Below are 24,093 nucleotides of genomic sequence, written 5' to 3'. Positions count from 1 at the left end.
ATTGAGGGTTGAAGTAGAAGAAATGAAAATGGTATTCGTTTTATAAGCCTTCAACGAGCTTTGTCGATAAGTTTCACATAAGTATGACTGCCGGTTTTGGTTTTGAAAACGTCTGTTTTTAACTAAACATAACGTTATTAGGTACTGCTCTATCTCTCCAATCAGTCTTAAATAAATGAGAATGCAGAATGAAATTGTTTTCGCTTATCAAAAAAAAATCGCCAAATCGTGGCTATTCACAATATGACGAAGCGAAGGGTGCAATAAAGATAATTCAATCAAAGTTACGCTTCCACGCGCCAACATGTCGCTGACTGGAATATAAATGCAGCTTAATTCGACAAACCACCCGGGCTCGAACGCCAGTGACATCGGTGGGAAAGTTTCGGAGAATCCACCCTCACCCCTTTTTTTCACTTACGCTCCCATCGCAGACTCCCCAGGGGGTAATCTAATTTAACGCGACCAGTTCTAATCAACTCTAAGCGCGCACTATGTAAAACTACTGCTCCCCGGCCCGAACTATTGTTACACTTCAAACTTGCCCGTGCAGGCGTGGGCTCGTTCACAGACACAACCCTGGGCAACCCAGGGGCAGGTGACAACGCAAGGACACGCCCGGGTATACAAAGGGAACAGAACTCCCGAAACACGGTTCTGCCGTCCAAAATGTATCCTCCGCCTCGGTGGTGCTGATGGTAATTGCTACAATCACACGGCGTCGGATGCAAAGCCACCGCCAGAGCCACCAGGCGTCTCCATTTGAACAAATCCTTGGCTGACCTGCCGTGAACGGCCGCATGTGAGCTTCTGCATGTCCTCGGACGATGAAACCAGCTCTGAGCTGCACTCGAACACACACACAAACACACACACACACACCGAATGCCGGTGCTCAACCCAGCCAGCCATGGGCGGTAATTTATGAAAATTTATGTTAATAAACATAATAAATCCAACCGCACACGAACGCCTACCGACCGGTGCCACTTTAGACCGGCGGAAGCTCAGCAGGGATGTGCAATATTTTGCATGAAAAATGGATGACCACGGAGCCCTCGATGCATGCATTTCTGGACAATGTACACGGTGTTCGGTCTCTCGCAGTGCAGCATCGGTCACACGAGTTGCAACACGATGTGCATCAAAAATGTATGCTCGAGCGATGAAAGCCATCCTTAGGGTTTGCATTCTCTTCCACTGGAGTAAATCGCGTAAGGAAACGCTTGATCAATCACAACCCGTGACCGTTTGATTGTCGCACGAAAGTTGTGGATTTACGCTGAAAATTCGGAAAATTCATAATCTATTTCACACGCTCCCAGCACTGTCGCGCAGATCCATTAGCAGCGAAAACCCATACTCTTCCGCGGTTGCACACATCCACCCACCATCGTGGAAACTAAAACATCGCCAGCTTAAACAACAGCACCACTGGCGCTCGGTGTGGTTTCGCTGACTAAACCAATTCGAGCACGATGTGGTTTTGGAAATTAGCATAATTTTAGCTCCACTTAGGCGCGCGCGCTCGCGCTGAAGCCGCAATACGGCTGAATATCACATGATTATTGCCAGCCGCTGTTGCTGCTAAACTAGCTTTAAAATTAACTTACTCGTTTGTCAGCTCAGGGGCCCATTGGCCAGACGCTAGGCTTACACACCGGTTGAGCCCAATTTTACTTCCGTGGCGTACGCGCCTGAATAAATTGCACCCAGTCAGGGGTGCCTTCAACACGTGCTGTTGTAATGCTGAGCCCACCCTAACACGTGCTAGTGGCTGTATGTGGCTTGCCTGTGAGCCCTATAATCACTTCGAACAACCGCAGCCAACGGTGAGTGAAGAATGCCATCCCTAGTGGTGCGGTCCACACGCGACGACCACTGTTCCCATGTTCACGAACCGCGCTCTGATGAAAGCTAATTACCATACATTTGCAACACCTCGCGCCCCTGATGGGCAAAATTAAAGGTTCATTAAAGCGACACTTTCGGTCATAGGTGTGCCATTGGTCTAATAGCGCTTCGCATTCTTCCCTTCGTTACAGCGACCGGTATACGATACAAGATCTCGAGCGGTAACATAGGCAATGTGTTCGCCATACGCAACACGACCGGCGCCCTGTACGTAGCCAAGGCGTTGGATTATGAGAAGATCAAAAAGGTAAGCAACTGCGCCATGGGACGCCATCAACGAAGCGCCATTCTGAAGGGATCGTACGGGAAATCTCCCGGATTATACGTGCTTCGTTTTAATCCGTCCCCCCTGGAGGGTCCTACCTGGAGGTGGTGGTGTGCGATGGCCTACACGTGCTTCTTTCACTGACAGTTTTTCTCTTTTTCCACTCTTTCTCTCTCTCTCTCTCTCTCTCTCTCACACACACACACCCACCAGTATGAGCTACGGTTGACGGCATCGGATAATTTTAAGGAGAACTACACCACCGTTCTGATCAACGTTCGAGATGTAAACGACAATCCGCCGGTGTTTGAGAAATCGTCATATCGCACACAAATCACCGAAGAGGACGACCGAGGCCTACCGAAGCGCGTGCTGCGGGTAAGTACACCATCCCGACTCGGGGACGTTCTTTTGTGTTCGGTGGCATCCTTTTGGGGCACGGAAACTCCCACGACGAGCCGGAAGCGGCTTATTTACGAGACTTCAAGCATGCTGACCACCGTCAGGCCGGGATACCCCAAAGACCAGTGATCCGTAGGGCTGATTAGAGTCGATGCCGCCCTCGTGAATGAGCCATGCCCAGAAGGGACGTGTATCTTTGAATGCCAACCTGATTTGCTGCGTACCAGCGCGTTCCACTGGCACGAACCGGACCATTCAAACGATCCCGATGGTTTCCGTACCGGGGCACCTTTGAGGTACGCACAATGCAGGCAAATATATACATATGAGTTTAAATAAATCCAACTACCGACGATCCTGCGAAGGGTCTGGAGAGTGATCATTTTCACTGGCAAAACGGTTTCGGCTATCCCTTGCGTACACCGGGCTTCATCCGGATCGGGTTCGGAATCGCCAAATGGGCGTTTCACCAATCTGCGTCTGCAGGCTTTCTGAGAAATTTTTAACGAGGGTCACAGGGTCCGATCAGGGCGAGTTGCAAAATAGAACCAATGTAAATAGAGCCGGACAGGAAGAGCACCAAAAAAAAAACAGCCTACCGTCTGGGTCGGCCATTGCGTGCTGCCGCTTCGTTAGCAAATGAAACATGCACGCTTTCTGTTTCACGAGACAGCCAACCGGTTGAGAAAGGTCCTTTTTTGCAAACGTGTGAGCAATTTACGACTCCACAGATGCATGGCATGTAAACGAGACAGGCACAAATCAAACATTTACGGAACGTTCCATGCCTAGCGTGCCGAGCTGTCTTGTGGGACCGTTCACAGATGCTGTGAAATTAGTTCAATTTTGTCGATCGGGTGTAAGATAAAAATGCTACATCATTTGCAGGCGACATATCATCCTGGAAGATCCTGTAAAATGGAACCCTGGAGCAATGATACGGAAAGTCATTAGAATTAAGTGTCACAACCGGTCGAGTTGGTGATAACTAACATCGCCCCTCGAGAATGGCGTTTCGGAGCATGAAATCCGGGAGCAAATATTTTTTGGCAATTAGAAACACCGGTTATCGGAACCGAATAATCATGTAAAGCCTGCGGCGGGTTGTACATTATAGCACGCACTTACTCTCGAACGGATTTGATTATGGATTAGTTTGACCAGTTATCAGTTAGCGATATCAGGAATTCGTACGTCAGTGTACAGGTACAGAAGCCTCCAACAGCTCAGTACCCGAGAGCCAATTAATAATTCAGTTGGAAGCGACAATTCATTGGACGTCGAGGGGGCAACCAGGTCAATCCTCGATCGGCAACTCGGTCTCCAGCGGCCGGCAACGGATGCGTAGCGACGAGATAAGCTGCAAACGATCGCCCAAAGGCATCGTAAACTTTGACCCCTGACGCAACGGGGAGTCTGGGAGTCCGGTTGTTCCGGAAGTGGCAGAGCAACGGAAACCGAACGAGCCACGAACCGAAATGGGAAAACCACCGCCATGACCTTCCGCAGCCGAATGCAAAAGGGAGATCGAGAAAAATAACAATAAATGTAAAATATGTATAAGAATAATAAACATTAAAAATAATGGCCCAACTCGGATGAGTCCTGGGAGAAATTCTGCGGCATGGCAAATGGAATTTGGCCGAGTGCAAAAATTGTATGCGCCTGGGGCAACGTGCGTGAAACGCCAAAAAGGCTAAAGCCGGCAGCTTCTGCATGGATAGAACGAAAAGGGGAGCAAATGAAGGGAAAGAAAAAGAACACCGCCCGCTTCTCGCAACAAGAGCTCGGGGAGAATCATAAGGAAATGGACACAAAAGTCGACCAAGTCATACGAAAATTCCCAAATCACTGAGGCATAATAACACTTCCAGGGGCAAAGTTCCACGAATTGTGTTGTGTGGCATATGAAAGAGAGACAGCGAGAGGGATACATAGTGGGAAAACAGAGCCACCGACGGGAAAACTCCTGGAAATGCAAATCTGCAGAGGGAGAACGGAATTTAAATCCCATCCCAACCTGACCCATGCCAACATGTACCCTGATGTGCGTTAAACCACCTCGATGGTAATTGTAAATAGCGCTACAATGGATGTAATGTGGGATAGTTTTCTCGGATCATTCAAGTTTGCTACCTAATGCATACAATGAAGCAAATTTAATCTCCGCTTGATGGTCTCCTCTGATTAAAGCATCAAAATAGCGCAACAGTGTCGTCTTAAAGCCACCGTTTCTATGAAATATCCTTTCCGAGGAGCACACAAGCATGATGTGGCGTGCGATGGAAAAGTTTTGAATTCATAAATGTTAATTAGCTCTGATCATCTTGAAGAACCGCAAACTTTGCGGTCACCTGGGATGAAATATGAATGTATCACACGAGCAGCCAAACAGACGCTGGGACGTTAAATAAAAAGATAGAGAGACAGAAATGGAGCATTTTTGAAGCATTAGTTTGTGACAGCACATTGCTTGTAAAATATTTCCCCCGGGGCATTAGCAAATAGACATTTTGTGACAGCAAAAAATACGCCTTATCTCTTCCCAAACGATACCGTTCTCCTATGTCAGCCTTTAAATCTGATTGGCACGAGCTGTGTCGGGCGAGAATTGATTTCAAAAATGACCTTATCAGCGTTTCCACTGGTGCTAACTGCACGTTGCAGCCTTTCTAATTAATTTCATGAAAAGCTAACTGCCGGAATAAAACAAAATTATCGTGATGCATCGCCCGACACTAACACCCACGGCACGGTTTGACCCGAAAACCCCGTTCACTTGCACCACATTAGCCCGTCGGGATCGATCTTGCACGCTCTCGGTACCATCATTACCAACGGAACCATTGTCCGTAATGCTCTTAAAATTTCATTGAAAATGGCATTCATTTCCTATTACAATCAAATGCAATTTGCACATCCGCCAGCAGCATCCGCCCATCGGACCGGCAAGCGAATGCCAACACCAGAGTCAGCAGGTGCAGATGCAACGGAAGTCAATCGATCCGTCCTCATCAATATTCGTCCGTTCACACAAACACCGCCGGCGCCGACATCAGTGGGCGTGTTTGTTATTATCAATCAGTCGCGCAAAACAAATACGCTTTCCGGTTGCCAGGGTGCGCGTGAATGACAACAAATTCTCTTGATGCCTTCCGCGAGGGCGCGTTCCGTTTCCAGTTATCGTCAATCGGTGCATCCTGCGCTGTTGTTCCACTGGATTCCGCTCAATTAGGGGTTTAATTAACTCACCCACGCAATCAGCGTAACATTCTAGCACGAGCTAGATCATTGCCGGTGGAGCCAAACGGCAAGGGTCAGGCGTGGGAACGATAAAAATGAAAAACGATTTCCCTAACAAGATGGCTTTTGGAGCGAAAATCCTCATCGCCAGGCAACCAGCGCCCAGGAATGGCGGTTATTTTTTGTCTGTCCCAAAATTTGATCCTCGCTGCTGGGCTGCAGTCGTGCAGGGATGGAAAAATATTTTCCATTCTGATGTATTTTCCAACCCCTTCCGGTGCGAGCAACGTCGCGTTCTATCTTCACGAACGTTCTCACGGATAGAGCATTGCGGCATCCAAGCGCCCGTACTGCACGGTGTCCGGAAAAGTGTGAAGAACTCGTGCCCACATACATTCTACGTTTCGGGCAACACGAGACGATAATTCATTCGACGGTATAAATCTCCCTATCTAGCCCAGGCCAGCCCCGGACGCGCTCGCTCAACCACGCTACGGCGGCAACCGATTGAACCCTCCGGAGGGCTGTGTCCGGGCTCCGACCGCGGTCGGAATGCTGTGCTGCAAGCGCTCTCAGTCCTGCACCGTACGAGTCCTTTGCGAAGGGATTGGAATTTTTGCACACACTTGAAATCGGTCCCCATCCTGCATCCTTGTTCCGCTCGCTGGGCTGGGATTAACGGTTTGAAGTAGTTTTATGTAGCCACTTTGCTTAATGTATTCCACGCCATAAATAACGCTCGATCGCCTTCTAGCGGCTCACGGAGGCGTCCACTGGACAGAGGAGCAGCAACACTATTAACAAACCGCAGCAATTATAGAAAGTTGTGTAAAGCGTTAGCTTGTGGCTTGATTAGCTTTGGAGGTTTAGAAGCCTGCAAGCATCCGGTGGATGGGCTTAGCAAACCCTCGAAAAGATTAAAAGTAATTTATCACTTCATAAAGTCGCTTTAGTTGGAACTCGCAATCCTCGGAAGCGATTAAAAATGAGCCACTCATTTGAACTACCCCATGGCTGGTTTTGGAAGAATGCCAAACGCATTTTTTTGCTTGTGTCATAATTTCAATGCTTCAAAAATGCTTCCCGTTAGCTATGCTGGCCCTGGCAGTTCATTTACTCGGTTATTTACCCAACCATCGCGTGATCGAAGCGGTTTGTTAGTTTTCCAACGAGCACGATTTCACCCGAACTGATTTTAATTTCACTTAAGCCCTGAAATTGGACTTTTTTTTCCCAACCGAGGCGAGACTTTTCGCAAGCAGCCCTGTTGGTGGACATTTTCCCGAATCGATCTTTCGCGAACAATGAATAATTTATTCCAACTTTACGCTCCACCATCGTCCAGAGCCGCCCGTGTCCGGCCAATGAATTTAACCACAGCGTAAGAATGCCCAAAGCCACTATCATGAATACCACCCCGAACAACGACGACGACGACGGGTCCAACCCACCGGACCCGGGAATTCTCGCAGGCACTTCGATGGGCCGGATTCGTGCCGTCTCAGCGCAAAACTTTCCACACTCGGCTTTTCGTGCGCTTCGTCCGAACCCAGAAACTACCGGCAGAAAAAGTTCACCCCAAAGACCACAACGTAAGACGATGGAGAAGTTTTACGTACACTTGACGGCGGCTCAGCTTGACCAGAGCACTAGACAATGTCCTTTTCCGACCGCGGCCCTGTCCGGCCCGTTCCTGCAAGGACGACTGGCCACAAAACTCTTCTTCCTTGACATTTTATCTTCGACCACGAGGTTCGAGCGAACGAGAGAACTAGCGATGCCGTCACGTTCGCTTTGCACGTCGTTGGGGCGTTGATATTAATCTGTACCGAAGGGCGAACGTTGTGCCCCGGGCCTAGAGCGCCAACTGAAAATCTTAACGCTAGCCTTCCGGTTTTGCTCCTTTCCACCCAGTTCGAAAAAGGACTACCATGCCTCCGTCGAATCCCCAAACCAGCCCGTATTCGGAACGAACGAAACATCCGGAAAAACCATTCGAATCAACATCCCCTTTCGACTGACCCGTCCCTAGTCCCGCGCCGTAGTCCTTACACTGGGCTGTGGTAAACGAACTTCGGACAAACCGGTGACACAATTTCCGGTTCTTTCATTTACCGATATGGCTAATGAAAGAAACATTCGGCACTCGGGGACCGTCCGCCGGGACCAGCTCGGTTTCGGTACCGAGAAGTGGCGGCCAGCGAGTCCTTTCCGCGTGCTCCACCCATTCGCCCAGAATCAAGCTTTTTACTGACCATTTCACTAAAATTGGACCACCGCACGAGTGGCGCCGGCCACCACAACCACCTCGAACGCCACCGGGGTTGGTTTCGGTCGGAAAAAAGCGCAATTTGATAAGATTCGTTTCGGTTTTATTTCGGGGCCGCTTTTCCGGCCTGGTAGCGCCCGACTCCCTCGAGCAGAACCATTTGCGGATGTCCCGGGAGGATGTCCGATTGGGCTGGTAAAATGAGCCGAAAGCAGCAAAAAGCATGGGGTTGGGTGAAACGAGCAAGCACCGCCTATCCCGCATCGTCATCTTAACTGCAGCGTGAGCAGATAGTTAAGATAACTCGTACCTGTCCGATGCCCGTAATGGTTATTGTCACTCGAGAAGAAGGTGCGCGGGCGAGTGATAAGGATACCGCCTCTAATGGATACACCTTTAACGGTGCCCTTTCCACGCATCCCAGTGATGGGTTGCTAATGTGCCGCCGGGAGTAAACACGCCCAAAAAGGTGGACAGTAACGACGGTACCATTATGCGGGAGCGATGACGGCGATTTGATTTCGCCCTTCTTTCACCGTCCGTTAAGTGAGCTAAAATAATCGCCAAGAGAGAAGGTCATCTTGATGGTGAAAAAAAAGGATCCACAACGCATCGAAGAGTAGGCGCATTTTCCCGGAAGCGCGTTTGTTTCTAGCGTCAAAAAACCAATTCTCGTGAACCAAGACATCTGTGTTAATTTAATACCCAGTTCATTCCACACCCACGACTCACACAAAGTTCGTTAATCGTGTAACATCGCCACTGAGGGTGGCATTTGTTTACCCAAAATACGCTCTAGTCGGGACATGTCGCTGTCACCCGATAATACTGACTACTTCATGCACCATGCGGGAAAATGGCCGAGCTGGTGCAAAACAGTGAAAAAGCGCTCGCTTTCTCTGAGCGTTTAAATTGAGAAATGCACTTTTTGCTCTGTGCCAGCACTTGGACACCTTCCGAAAACGGCACGACCACCGACAACGTGCTCTCGTGTTGTTTTCCTCTCCATGTGCGCTTATGCAATTTATCTGTCGCTGCAACTGCTGCCCGTGAACGCCTCGCACGCTGCCACGGACAAGTTGCAGGAACAGCACTTCACCAAGCTCACGACCAGTCACAAGTTCACTCAACCGTGCGGTTTGTTGTTTGTTCGTGCCTGTCGTCTGTAAAAGACAAACACACTCGCTGTAAGCAAAAAAGACGCCGTATTTCCTGTTGCAAATAGCGCGCGATGCACAAAACGCATAGACGCAAGCAGCTGGTTCCTGCTAAGTACAACACTGCATCTCGTCGAATGTACAAGAGAATTCTCGTCTCGTTGGGAAAGCAACAAAATAAACTCTACCATACGGTGGTGCATATTTCCGTAAAAAAGCAGAACAACGTGGCTTGGTGCACGAATTTTCATCTGATAACAGTTACAAAAATAACGTCACAAGAGTCGTACTATTTCAGGCTCTTCGCCCACTCACTGCAGCATGCAGATTCTTTCCGACGAGCCGTGCTCCGAGGTGACACCGTCGCCAAGAACAAGCGATATTGTACAACGCAACAGGGCCCAGTGATTGTTTGTGTTTCTTGTGCAGGCACCGCTGGTTTGGATTCTTCGCAGAAATATGCCATTTTCTGCCGTCCATTGTTAGGCACACGTTGCTGAGCATTTTTACTGTTGCGACAGGAGCATTGTTTGCTCGGAAAGTATTACAGGCACTGCGAAGGGATTCTTTTCCGCGATGCTGCGAGCCATCTACGGGACGAAACAAAAAAAAAGAGAATAATAACGTGAATGTAACAAACGGCACGGCGATCTTCCGGCTAACAAGAAAACCGGTGACAATCCCGTGTGCCATTTGCAATGGGCAAAAAAGCGACATCGAGAGCGGGATTTTCGATAACTTTCATCCATCACGCAGGCAGCAAGTCCGGAAACTTTTCCATCCACATCCCATCACATACATTGTTATCTGCTCGTCTGACTTTACAAACACAATTTCAGCACGATCAACGCTGAAGTCAAGAAAACACAATGCATTTATTAATTTTCCTTTGATCAAACTTTTCGACAACGAACTCCCACACACCCAACAAGCTAGCACGAGCTTTCTGAGCCGCTAGCGATCATTAATCAAAGGCACGGGTTCCATCGTCCCGGTCGGTAATCAAAATCCGGCTCCAAATCCCGAGACTCACCCTACCCAACGCCCAGCACGTAATGGAAAATGTTCGCGAAAGTCAAGTGACGGAGTCTGTTTAGCTTTGCTAATGTTAGCTCATTGTTCGCTCCCACCCACCAATACAAATGCCGGCTGGCGTCACAAAGTTGATCCTGTGCGATCCTGTGGTGCATGTGGAGATGCACGCGCCGGCACAACGGGCTCGTCTCCACGATAAAGCACACATGCACTCCCTGTCACTTACGGTCGTTAAAGTTAGATTCGAAACTTTCTCGTACACTATCAGCCACCAGCACCGGCGGCACTGTCATCGAGCGAGTTCCGTGCCTTTCGCTCTCCGCAACGGGTCTTTTCGGCAAGGACACCGCGGTGCTGGGTGTTTCATTATTTGCTCGAAAATTGTTACGACTCGTGGAAAAAGGACCCGAGACTCGAACACACCGGCACGGATGGCGTGAAAACGTAAAACAATTCTACCTCTTTTACGACAAACGTACCCTCGGACTTCTTACCACTCACTCGCTTCTACACCAAGGTAACATACGGTTCCTTCTCCCCTCGAACGGGTTCTCATGGTCGGGTCGTTTACGGGCCCCAAGCTGGAGTTCACTTATCAAACAGCCTATGGAATGGCAGTAATGGTTCGGGAGAAAAACCTTCCTCGAAAGAGTCGCTCCGGCAAGGGTGAGCGCGCGAACGAATCCCAGAAAACAAATTGTTCCATAAAACGAGGAGGAAAATAACGTGAACTCCGGCACGGCTCCGGAAATCACGTCCGTGCAGTTACGTGGCCGTAAAATGCTGCATCAAAGCCAAAAGCGTAACTTTGCTCTCTCACACCAACCGCTTGCCGTGGCGTGTGGGACCCATTTGTGGATCGGCAACGCATGACCTGCAAACATGTCGATCTCGATCGTAAAGCTTGATCCTTTTTTTTTTGGTTTGCTTCGCGCACAGGCAAACACACGAAAAAAGGACACTGATACACTTCACGCTCACACACGCTTCTCAGCCCCAAGGATATACGAGGCGAGGCACCGTTCGAGCGACGTAAAGATGAGCGTAACTTATATTAGTCCTATTATGGCCCATTTTGGCGTCCCATTCCGTTCGATTGCTCGACTAAGCGCTGTAGAAACGCGCCAGCGCGCGTGTCCGCCAAAGGTGAAGGGCGTGCGAACAAGGGAAAGGCGTAACACCGACGGGCGCCAGTCGAACGAAGGCAACGGCGACCCGTACGTTGCACTCGATATCCGTTTGACTTTTGACCGCGAACAACTGCAGCTGTCGGGCATTTGGTGCTGCCTCATCCAAGGACCAAGAAAACCATTCCATTCACTGTGAGCGAATTTCTCGAGCACGGCGTCTTAAGTTCCGCCTTGCTTGGGAGAACATACGCCCCCGAGTTCCGGGATGTCGTCGGGAACTTCACAAATTGAACCTTTACTCTTCGCATGAATGAACTTTCGCTAAGGGCTAAGAATAAAACGAAAATCCTGTTCCACGGCATGTGATGTGCTGCTGTCGTTGCTGCCACCCTGAACTATGACGGAGAAGCCCAACACGGCACTCGAATTGAAGGATGTAACACTAAATACCTTTATGTCCCGTACGTTGCCGTAACGCACACACACAAGGACCGGCTCGGATGACGCCGGCGCTGATCAAAGAAAAGCCCCTGGCTGAAGTTTGCCTCTCGCCTGAGTGCAGCTTCATTTCGGTTCAAGGATGTGCCAGGAAACGGAGTGCGTACGTGGTGGGAACGGCCTCAGAAACCCGGCCCGGACATCGGAGATAGTTCTAACTATCCCCTTAGGCGAACGCCCCTCAGGGGGGCTAAAAGATAAATTGTATTTTTCATTAGCTTCCTGGAGGTTTTTAAGACGCCTCAGCACGGCCCAGAGTCCTGTAGCTTGATGCGTGCGGCTCTGTACGGCCCCTTTAACCTAGCTCTCTGGTCAGGCGAATGTGAAATGAACGGCCTCCGTGCGGAGATGGAAGACACTTATCAATTTTATTGCCTTCGAACGTTCAATTATGGCTTTGACCGTTACACTGCTCTCCGGGCCGGGGCCGGCTCGTAAAAAGGGCTGCTTTATGACCCCGACACATCCAGCACACATCCGGCCAGCAGACTCGATCCGGTGGAGCTTGCGATCTACGCGCCAGGGCTTATCTGACCTTCCTGCTCGAACCGGGACCCGGTCCCAGGACCTCACGCACCGATCCTGGCTCGGTCTGTCTTTGAAAAACATTTATTTAATTTATGGGATAGTTTGTCGAACGGTCACAAACTTGCCGGCTTGCCCTGCGTGTGTTTTTGCCGGCTGCCGATGGGAATGCTGATGCTGATAGAAGCAAACATGCTTTTAGTTTTCCGGGGCCGACGCTTTGTATGGCAGTTCCCTTACGAGCGGTGCATCCCGAGACACCCAACCGGCAGAGTGCAGAATGTTTAGTGTTGATTTTTTAAATGTGCAAAACAAGCTAGAACACAGAGTGAAACAAACACACCGATAAGCGACATGAATCATTCCTATCCACTTTGAGATATTCCACGGCCCTGAAGCGCTTCGATGGAGAATGCAGTTTTATGACATTTTGTTTGTAGATAAAAAAAAAACTTTCTGCGTTGCTTAACTTCCACATCCGCAGCTATCACGTTTGCGACTGGAAAACCAACGATACTGAAAGCGATTTTATGGCTCAATTTTTTTTTCTGCTGTTTGCGAACGAACACACAATGGCGAATTAATAAGCGTAGCCTCTGGTGGAACGTTTTCTCGCTATTTCAGAATCACCGCTCCACACGTGAGCCGCTATGGGAATCCCATGGTATTAAATTCAATGCATTGCTACATTGTTAACAATCGCTATATTGAAAAGGTACAAAAGCGCTCTCACTCGTATCAATAGGAACCGAAGTGAAAACATGTCCTCGGCAAGCGAGTCTGTTCGCTCCTTCAGACCAACACCGAACGCTCGATTCATCGAAGTATAATCTTATTTACCGACCGGTGGCTGCATCACCGCACGTGGTTCACTGTTTTTTTTTCTTGCCCTCCATTTTGTTTGTGTTCCATCTCCTCTCGCAGCCATGGGGGGATGCTGCTGTGTGCTGGATGCTTCGGCAACGTGACTTCGTGAGCCCACACCCGTTACGTTCCCATCGGGGAACGATAACGACGATAATAACGTCATCGTATGCTCAAGCAAAGCCACCAGACCAGCTAACGCCCGCCTATACTGGCCTTGCACCAACGGCAGTGAAGTCAGTGATGTCGGTGATCGAATGGCACGTACGACCATCGTTTCCCACCGGCGTCAACAGGAGCTCAAGGCTTCATCCTAACGAGGCGAAGGATAAATATTAACAAGCTTATGACGGGGTAAAGATGTCATTACGAAAATTCTATCCTGAAAAATGCTTCCCCTTCTGACTGGCATCGTCCTGTAAACGATCGTTATTTTAGCTGAGGTGGTTTCTCTATAGAATCCTTGTTTCCTGAGCCTCGCGACGCAACTGGGTGGGTCAATCTGGGCAGTCTTGCTATGTGCACACACTCAGCACCCATCGGGATGCATCCTGCGAGCGGATACAACACTAGAATTAACATATACACGTGATTGCGAACTCGGTGATACCGGAGAGCAGAACTTTCACTCAATCCTGTGTATTACGGATTGCATAGATCTCGGCGTTCGCAGCACATAATGTCCTGGCTGCCAACGCCCCCGCTGGTTTACGCCTGCTGACGCCATGATTGATGGCTCAGCTGTCACAATTTAAAGCGCCACCTGCTAATCCCACCTGTGAGCGAGCTGGTAAAGTGATTTCGGGAAACAGATCGCTATTTAATGCCGCACGCCTTTGCATCCCTGCAGGCGCTGCAGAATCCGGCGTCCTAATTATGAGATATCACCGAAATTAACGCATCGCCGACTACCCCAACCAGGCACTGCCAGTTTCCGCACGATAATGCTCGTTCCTTCCAGTACGCCACCGTTCTGAGCCCAAATCAGCGCACAATCTGAGGGGTAAACTTTTTAATGAATATAAATACACACCCGGAACACACTCCTTCCGACGGTTCCGGAAGCTTGGGTTCGAGGAAGAGTCCGCTCTATCGAAAAGCTCATTTCACGTGACCTCCAGAACCAGCCTGCGTCCTTGGCATAGTTCGGTTCGCGTAAGGAAGCGAGCGTTCGGGCTCTGGGCTCAGGCATTCCCGTGCCCAGAATGTGTCCACCACGCGTAGCGATGTGGAGCTGTTTGCATAAATTTGACATTCCCTTCGGTTTCGCTGCACCCGCCGACGACACACCACGTCGCGGCCTCAGGCAGGCCATTCTCGGGAAAGTTTTGCTCGCTAAAACGAACAAACGAATGGAAATGGTTTCCGGCGCAGTCGCTCGTTGGATGGAAGGCGCGAACCCACCGGCAGGGAGGAAAAAACTTATGCAGCTATCAAGTAGAATGAAATTTCATTAAAATTTACATAACCAACGAAAGAAACACCGAAGTTCCGTGGAAGCAATGCGCGATGGAGGGCTTCTACACTCTTTCTTTTACATTTACTCTACGACGGAACAACCATTACGGCGCGTTGCTTTCGCTATTTGTTCGTTGCCAATTTTCCACGCTATTGTATTCTTGCCCCATGCCCTACATGAACGACTTCAAGAAAGACGCAGATACGCCACGGATGACGTTGACGCAGGAAACGGAATCCAGGAAGCGAACAGGAAACAAGCAGCACGAACGATTAGCGCTTCCTGCGGCTAGCTCCAGGCGAGCCTTCTTATCCCGTTCCGGCATGCATTCACATCGGTTGGGATGCAGGTGCGGATGAGGCAAAAGTTTTCCCACTCTCGATCGAGGAGCACGTTTGCGATGCACTTAAGCGATGATGAAATCCGTGGCCGCATGAGCACGCGAGCCACCCGGTAATGGGAGGACGTTTTTAGCACCGATCGGTATCGGACCACCTTCTGGAAGCTCCTGGGGGAATGCAGTATTAACGCGGTGGGACGTAATTGCTTCCGTAAACATGGTGCGGTTGGTTTTACAAGCAAATACTCCTCCCATGGGCCCTTTTCTCGCTTGGTTGGTTGGCTGCACACAATCAGACGTGCCACAATTCCAATTGCCTTGCAGCTTATGGGCCCCATCAAATCTGCAAACGGAAGTAACGTTCCGCGCGTGCCGATTCATCTCGGCAACGTACGATATGAACAATTATAATAAGGCATCCTTGGAAGGACCCGGTTACGGAAGATTGCAGAGAGCAGCTTCATTTGCCTGGACGATAAAATTATGCACAATTGAAATCGTTCCTGGAATTTTGCACAGCACATCTGCAAACCGGCACATGGCCGCAATAACAGTCCTGCTTCGGTGTGCAGAGAGCTGCCGCCAATTTGTTGCCTTTTTGCATCGATCAATCACAGTGAACCGGGTCTGGTATTCCGCTTCCAAAAGCAAGACGGCCAGGCCATAGAATAAACAGCAATCAATCACAAACGCCAACAGCTTTGCCATTGTAATCACTGCGACTCAACCGCTGTAACAAGAGAAAATTCATGAACTGACGGCACGACCCTGGCTTCGATTGCGTTCCGTTCCACCACCCAGTGAGGTTCAGGATTCGCCCGGATGGGTTACGGCTGTAGACCGTCACCGTCTCGAACAGAGATCCTTCAGCTGGACGGGCAACGGTGGCGTTCTAGGCGTGTTTCGAACGCACCCAAACCCGAACACGCCCTGCGAACACATCATCGGGTAATGCAATTTGCAGTAATAAATGAAAAACTAATTTTCCAACTGACAGCCGATGGAATTGAATTAGCTGCCGTGCGCCAGGTGTGCGCCTGCCGTTGGCTTCGGCTTCGGCTTCGGCAATCGAACGGGAAATGGTCATGCCAATCATCGCAACGGAGCATTCATATTTCCCTCGTACCACCGTGGGCGAGCTTCCTTGCGGTCCTGGAAGGCTTTCTCAGGAGCTCCCGTATTGAGGCCCACTCACCCAGACTGCGCCAACCTTTTCTTCTTTTTCCTTTTAGCCTTTCTCCGAAGATCGGTTATTTTGGGGCGACATTTCGTTTCTGCCACCGACACTTTGTTCCCCGTAAGCCCACCGGCCACTTATTTCTCATTTCGGCTTTCTTTTCACCTTTCGCGCAGGTCACCGCATCCGACGCGGACGTTGAGCGGCCGAACAACATCATCTACTTCCTGACCGGGCCCGGAATCGACATCGAAAATCCCTCCGACAGCAACTTCGACATCAACAAGGCCACGGGGGAAATATTTGTCCTAAAGGTGGGTACGCCCTCGCCGGCTCAAGTCACGCCATTGCCGCAATGGCGACAGCAAACAAAATCAATGCAATGGCGTGACGGGCTGAAGAGAAATGGAATTAAACGAAGAAACGAACCGATGCTGCGGGGGCTTGTCGGCGGGTGTTCGTCCTGGACCTGAATGCTGACAAAACTAAACGGATGAACGTCGACCGAGCGTCACCGTGTGGTTGAGGCAGCTCATCCGTCAGTGATTTCGGTGGAAAAAAAAACACAGCTACCGTGAACGAAACGAGAAAGCCAGGGCAAAAAACGCCATTTCGAATATCCTTTCAAACTCGCTTCCAACTTCCAACCCGGGGGGGATGTTTTGTTTTTAAGGATGCATTGTTCCAGGGGAGTGTGTTTTCGCTGGCTTCCAGCTTTTGGCCCACAAAACAGGTTAAGTCGCTGGACAAAAACTTGTCCGTCTTCCGCAGCGTAGTTCTTCCTGGCTGGCCATCGGGGGTTGGGCTTAGATGGACAAAGTTTCAGCCCAAGTGGCCTCGAGTCGCCGTAGAGTTTTAAATAACTTTTTTTCCCTATGCATGCGCCAGTCTCGAATGACTCGTACGGGACTGGGCGCATTGAAAAAGCGACCCGTACATGTTTCCGCTTTTTGGAGGTACTGGACGATGCCGAACTTGCAGACGTCGAGTAAATACTCTAATTTAATTAAATCAAGTAATTTGCAAACTTTCTCTTCCTACTTGATGGTCTGAATGCTGCTTTCTCGACCAACCGTCAGCGATTTTGTTTCGACCTAACAGAAATAACAAAAAAAATCTGTATGCTCGGCTCATTTGATTTCAAGCTACAAAACTGTTCCATAACTATGCTAAACCATTACCTCTCGGTTTTTTTTCGTATATTTCGTATGACCCTTAGCCCTTAAACCGTGATCCACCGCATGGTCGAGCCTCGTGGAAGTTCACCGTATTCGCCCAGGATGAAGGCGGTGAAGGTTTGGTTGGATTCACGGAAGTGCAGATCAACCTGAAAGATGTCAACGACAACGCACCACAATTCCCCAATGGCATCGCGTACGGAAACGTTACCGAGAACGGCACGATTGGGATGCACGTGATGACAATAAAGGCCGAGGACTATGACGATGTGAACGAGGGCACCAACGCAAAGGTGATCTACTCCATCGAGAAAAACGCCATCGAGGAAGATACCGGACTGCCGATCTTCGATATCAACCCTGACACGGGCCTCATTACGACGGCCGTGTGTTGCCTGGATCGAGAAAAGACACCCGATTACTCACTGCAGATTGTGGCAACCGATGGTGGTGGTCTCAAGGGCACAGGCACAGCTTCCATTAAGGTGAAGGACCTGAACGATATGCCACCACGCTTTACCAAGGATGAGTGGTTCGTTGAGGTGGAAGAAACAGACGGCAGCGTTCTTCCTGAGGCACCTATTCTGACCGTTACGGTGAACGACGATGACGAGATCAACAACTTTCAATATAAGATCATCGAGAGCAGTGGTTATGGGGCGGATAAGTTCGCCATGGTGAAGAACCCCGATGGTACGGGCAGTCTGAAGGTGGTTCAACCCCTCGACTACGAGGATCCGATGCAAATCAACGGCTTCCGCTTCCGAATACAGGTCATCGACAACGATGGAATCGACGAGAGTGACAAGTACCACGTCGACCATTCGTGGGTGATCGTGAAGCTGAAGGACATTAACGATAATACACCGCGTTTCAAGAAGCCCCACATTGAGACTGCCGTGTACGAAAATGCGGACATTGGCAAGAACCTGGGCACGTTCAAGGCGGTTGACATAGATAAGGGCGGCAAGAGCAAGATCATCTACAGCATCAATCGGGCGACGGATCGCAAGCGTCAGTTTGCTATCGACCAGGAGGGATCAGTCACGATCCAACGCGAGCTGGATCGCGAGACTACAGCAAAACACTCCCTGGAAATCCTAGCCACCGATGATGGAGTCCCACCACGAACAGCTTCCGCTCTGCTGACTGTGTTGGTGAAGGACATCAACGATAATGCACCGGTGTTTGCCGAGGATTACCGGCCGATCCTGCTGGAAAACTCGCCACCTTCTAAAATCATCGAGTTGTCTGCCATCGACAAGGACGACCGACTGAAGGGCAATGGTGCACCGTTCCAATTCCGTATGGATCCGGACGCGGACGATGTCATCCGAACGTCCTTCAAGGTCGAACAGAGTACCAAAGGGGATGGAATGGCGATCATCTCATCACTGGGATCGTTTGATCGCGAGTACCGCAAGCAGTACACTATCCCAATCGTGATCAAGGACTCGGGAACGCCACCTCAAACCGGCACTAGCACTCTCACGATCATAATTGGTGATCTGAACGACAACATCATGCAGCCCGGCTCGAAGGAAGTCATCGTGTACAACTACCAGGGCCAGGCACCAGATACCCCCATCGGTCGCGTGTTCGTGAACGATCTGGACGATTGGGACACCTCGGACAAGCTGTTCTACTGGGATGAGGCTGAAAACCCACGCTTCAAGCTAGACGACACGTCCGGCATGGTTACGATGAGGCGTGGTGCTCGCGAAGGCCGCTACAAACTGCGGTTTAAGATCTACGATCGCAAGCACGCGCAGGAGTCGTACGCTAACATGTCAGTGCTGGTGAAACACATCTCCTACGAGGCAATTGTCAACTCTGGCTCGATCCGTATGACGGGCATCACCGATGAGGACTTCATCCGCATCTGGAACTATCGCACGCAGAACATTTTCCGCAGTAAGTTGGAGCGGTTCCGCGATAAGCTCGCTGAGCTGCTGAACGTTGACGCAAAGAATGTGGATGTGTTCAGCGTGCAGATGAAGGATAGATCCGTACCACTAACGGATGTTCGCTTCGCTGTCCATGGGGCGTACTACTACAAAGCGGTTCAGTTGAACGGCGTGATTCTGCTGCACAAGGACGAAATCGAGCAGGAGGTGGGCATCAACATCACGATGGTAAACGTGGATGAGTGTCTGATCGAGAACGCCGACTGCGCTGGATCTTGTACCAGCATCATCGAGGTACAGACAAACCCATGTCTGGTGAACGCGAACAAGACTGCTCTGGTGGGCGTGCAGATCAATTCCACAGCCGAATGTGTCTGCAGCTCGCGTGAGTACAAACAGCAGCAGTCCTGCAAGTCACACCCGTGTCTCAATGGAGGTCGCTGCACGGACTCTAAGTCAGGCATCAAGTGCTCATGTCCACCGGGCTACACTGGACCTCGATGTCAACAGGTCGTCCGTAGTTTCCGTGGAAGTGGTTGGGCTTGGTACCCACCGCTGGATATGTGCGATCGATCGCATATCAGTGTCGAAATCATCACAACGAAACCAGATGGACTGGTGTTCTATAACGGGCCTATCACACCTCCCAAGGAGGACGAAACAACGAAACAGCTGTCAGACTTTATCGCGCTTGAGCTCGAGCAGGGCTACCCGCGTTTCCTGATCGACTACGGCTCAGGTACTCTCGAGCTGCGCGTAACGACAAAGCATCCACTAAACGATGGCGAATGGCATCGGCTCGATCTATTCTGGGACACTGAGCAGGTTAAGATGGTGGTGGACTTCTGCAAGACGGCCGAGATCACCGAGGCTGATGACGGCAACCTGGTGGAGTTTGTTGACCACACTTGTCAGGCGGTCGGTAAAGTGCCGCAGTTCAACGAATATCTCAACCTCAACACGCCACTCCAGATTGGTGGTGTGTTCCGGGACAAGTTCGATTACACGTACAACCGCTGGCAACACATGCCCATTGGCCTGGGTTTCGAGGGTTGCATTCGTGAGTTCAAGCACAATGGCATCCTGTACGATCTGTCACACCCAGGACTGTCAAAAGGTAGTGCACCTGGTTGTCTCTACACACAAGAGGTGTGTGATCTGAACCCGCAGGTCGCTCGGTGTCTCGAGCATGGCAAGTGTGTCGGCAGCTACGACGAAGCCAAGTGCGAGTGCAACCCGGGCTGGACGGGAACGTACTGCAGTCTTCCGACGACGCCTACCACCTTCAAGTCTCACAGCTACGTCAAGTACGCGCTCAGCTTCGAGCCGGACAAGTTCACAACTCAGATCCAGCTGCGGTTCCGAACCCGTGAGACCTACGGTGAGTTGTTCCGCATCAGCGATCAACACATGCGCGAGTACGGCATCATTGAGTTGCGAGGCGCTAAGGTGTTCTTCAGGTACAGCCTGAACACGGGCCAAGTGGAAGAACAAGAGGTGTCTCTGACAGCAGTAGAGATAGATGACGGTCAGTGGCACGTGGTAAAGGTGCAGCGCTACGGTTCAGTGGCCATTCTAGAGCTAGATGGCGGTGAAGGAGCCAACTTCAACCAGAGCTTCTCCTTCGACGGTCATCAGTGGCTGTCAGTGGACAAGCAGGAAGGCGTCTTTGCAGGTGGCAAACCCGAGTTCACCGGCGTCAAGACATACGATGTCAAGTCCGACTATCAGAAGAGTTGCATCGATGATATCAGGTATGCTACTCATTTTTTCGGGTCATATAGTGAATCTATTCTAAGCCTATCGATGGGTTATGTCTTCTTCTCATCTCTGCAGGTTGGATGGTAAAAGCCTACCACTACCACCGGCTACTAATGGCACACAGTGGGGCCAAGCAACCATGGCGAAGAACATCGACCGGTACTGCTCGTCGAACAACCCCTGCCAGAACGCATACTGCCCAGATCCGTTCGAGTGCGTCGACTTGTGGAACAAGTACGAGTGCGCGTAAGTACCCTCACAAGCTCACAACACTTTAAGGTGGCTCATTCAAAACCTCCTGCTGTTATCTATCCCAAACACTCAGATGTGGCGATGGTATGATCATCTCACCGGAAGGCAAAACCTGCATCGACCGCAACGAATGTCTGGACTACCCGTGTCTGAATGGTGGCACTTGCATCAACCAGGAGCCCCGCCTGAAGTACAAGTGCATCTGCCCGGACTCGTACTGGGGCGAGAGTTGTGAGTTTCTGAAGGAACGACAAGCGCTTAAATTCAGCACCAGTGCCTTGGCCGCCGTAATAGCCTGCCTATTACTGATCATTAGTAAGTGTGTGCCTAAGCCATCCAACCAACAACTGTCTAACGCTTACCGTATCATCCGATTCACTCCACAGTTTTGCTGTTTGTATATTTCTCCTGCTCGCGGAGACGTTCGGCCAGCTTCAACAAGAAGCCCGCCACCAAAGACGACATCCGCGAAAACATCATCAACTACTGCGACGAAGGTGGTGGCGAGAACGACATGACGGCGTTCGACATGAAAACGCTCAAGATCCCGATCGGTCCGCTGCCGGAGCTCGTTCAACATAAGGCACCGCCAGTACGTAAGTAGCGTGGTTCGTTTGCATGTCCTGTTCATGCATGCCGCTGGTAGTTGTAGACTCAATCGCGTCCTTGTTGTTACTAGATGTTCCAAAAGGTGTTTTGCCTTTTTCAGAAGGGATCCTCTGCGGTTACACTAACCATTCTTCTCACCATTGAATATTTCCACAGGTCCAGATATTGCCGTCGTGTCCGACCAGGTCGTCGGCAAGGTGGACGTGTTCCTGGACGACCGGAAGCGACGCGTCGACATCGACCCAGCCTCCGGGCCATTCGACGATCTGCGTAACTACGCCTACGAAGGTTGTGGGAGTACCTCTGGCTCGCTAAGTTCCTTACAGTCAGGTAAATCAAAAAAATCGCCCAAACCCATTATAATCTTCCACACCTGCCCCGAACAGAACACTATAATAAACTCCTAAAAACCCTCCACTGTTCCACCGCAGGTACGGACGATGAACCCCATGAGTATAGCTTTTTAACCACATGGGGTCCCCGTTTCGATAAGTTAGTCAATATTTACGAACCAAGCCAAGCGCAAATCGAAGATGACGATGTTAGTTAAAAGTGGCTGCCTCGCGGCCCAGATGTCTAGGTCTAGGTAGAGTCCGTGCGCGTCTCGGTGTCGGTGGCCATGGGCAGGACGAGCGAAGAAGCGCACGCTCCTTGTAGATATATCGTGTGCAGTGGCGAGACTAGCAAATTATTACACACACGCAATCCTGATGCCGCCTTCCGGGCACACGGACAGACGGCAGCAGGATGCGGCATTTTCGGTAGATATTCATTGTAAAATAAACTAACTACACATACAACATATGCTCATGTACGCGCAGCGGGGAACTACGAACGCCCGCGAGAATCCGCCGGAACTTCCGCCGCACTTTGGTTGTACCTTTTTGCGGCGGAAGCCGCAGGATAGATAAGAGAAAATTCAAATCGATTTTATTAACCTCTATTATACGATCGAGAGATGCGCATGGGCAAAAGTTCAATGTAAAATCAGCATGAAAAATCGAAACCAAACCGATTACGCCGCACGGTTTCGTGGAAACGCTCGATAGACGAGCATGAAATGCTCGCGATTGAAAATCGCCATTTGTACGATCGTGACCCTCTCCCGCCATTCTAATAGGCACCGCGTAGGTGCCCTAGTTATTGATCCGTTATTCTGTAAATAGTGCATGTATAAATCAACCCAATCAAATAGGCTCGCGGCGATGTGTTTGCGAAATTCGCCAGCAAAACGGTTGGCGGATGGGATTTGGGTGTCCTTTTTGAAAGGCTAACATTAAACACTCTCATGCCGCGAGGGTTACAAGAAGCGAGGATCAGCACAAGTGGAGGTTATGTACACGGCATTAGAGAAGGGCTAGGGGATGAGATTTTTTTTATAAAAAAATATTCCACCATCCATAGCTCGTCCTGCGGTCCCTAGGTATGAAAGCAAATTCAGCAGACCCCGGTTCGGTTCGATGGCTGAAAATTCTCGAGAAAAAAAAACACTAGATCATGTCTAGGAGTTGGCAAAGATGAAGAGAAAATAAAAAAAGAATAGGTCGACATACACAACATAATACAATTGCATTCGAGCATTGCGCTTGCGAAGGACGAAACGGGCATTCGTCAAGAAAAGTTCATCAGCTCTGAGGTCAGTTGATAGCGAGTTCAGCAAACTCAGTCTCCCAAGCGAAAAACAACCCACTGAAACGGCAAATCAAAATGAAACAAAGCACAAATGCGAAGAAAAATCTAAAATCTACTCCATCGCGGTTGCGAATCCACAAATAGACAAACATTTACGAACAAAACTCTAAACTCAATCAAAAGGAAAGGACAAAGGTTCAACCGGTACGTTTTACAGCCATCAAATACACACATACACTCACGATGAATCGAGCAAACTTACCAAAATGCCGGATGTCCTGCTCTTAGTGGGAAGAAAACTTCCAAGAGAAAAATAGCCGGCGTTCACAAAGCCAATCCCTTTATCAAAAGGAAGCGCTTCGTTCGACCTCAGATGAGTTTCTTTTGTTGTTTGCAAAACAGTGGTTTTTCTCGCACTCCGTCTCTCTTACTCGCGTCCGCTTTCTGGCTGGTTGAGCTTCTTTATTTGAGCCATT

At 50.0% G+C, this 24,093-nt stretch overlaps 1 protein-coding gene across 1 annotated transcript in view; it reads left to right on the top strand.

The window, feature by feature from the left end:
- Window positions 1–22,535, top strand: part of LOC128726197 (neural-cadherin-like) — a 100,903-nt gene extending 78,368 nt beyond the window's left edge. The window contains exons 3-11 of the mRNA XM_053819991.1: window positions 2,046–2,161; window positions 2,393–2,557; window positions 16,455–16,592; window positions 17,498–21,117; window positions 21,200–21,370; window positions 21,450–21,691; window positions 21,763–21,972; window positions 22,142–22,315; window positions 22,417–22,535. Of these exons, the coding sequence (XP_053675966.1) occupies window positions 2,046–2,161; window positions 2,393–2,557; window positions 16,455–16,592; window positions 17,498–21,117; window positions 21,200–21,370; window positions 21,450–21,691; window positions 21,763–21,972; window positions 22,142–22,315; window positions 22,417–22,535 (4,955 nt within the window). The remainder of the gene's footprint in view (window positions 1–2,045; window positions 2,162–2,392; window positions 2,558–16,454; window positions 16,593–17,497; window positions 21,118–21,199; window positions 21,371–21,449; window positions 21,692–21,762; window positions 21,973–22,141; window positions 22,316–22,416) is intronic.
- The last annotated feature ends 1,558 nt before the right edge of the window (window positions 22,536–24,093 follow it).

The sequence above is a fragment of the Anopheles nili genome, chromosome 3 (genome assembly GCF_943737925.1).
Source record: "Anopheles nili chromosome 3, idAnoNiliSN_F5_01, whole genome shotgun sequence".
NCBI lineage: Eukaryota > Metazoa > Arthropoda > Insecta > Diptera > Culicidae > Anopheles > Anopheles nili.
This window is presented reverse-complemented; position numbering and strand designations above follow the sequence as displayed.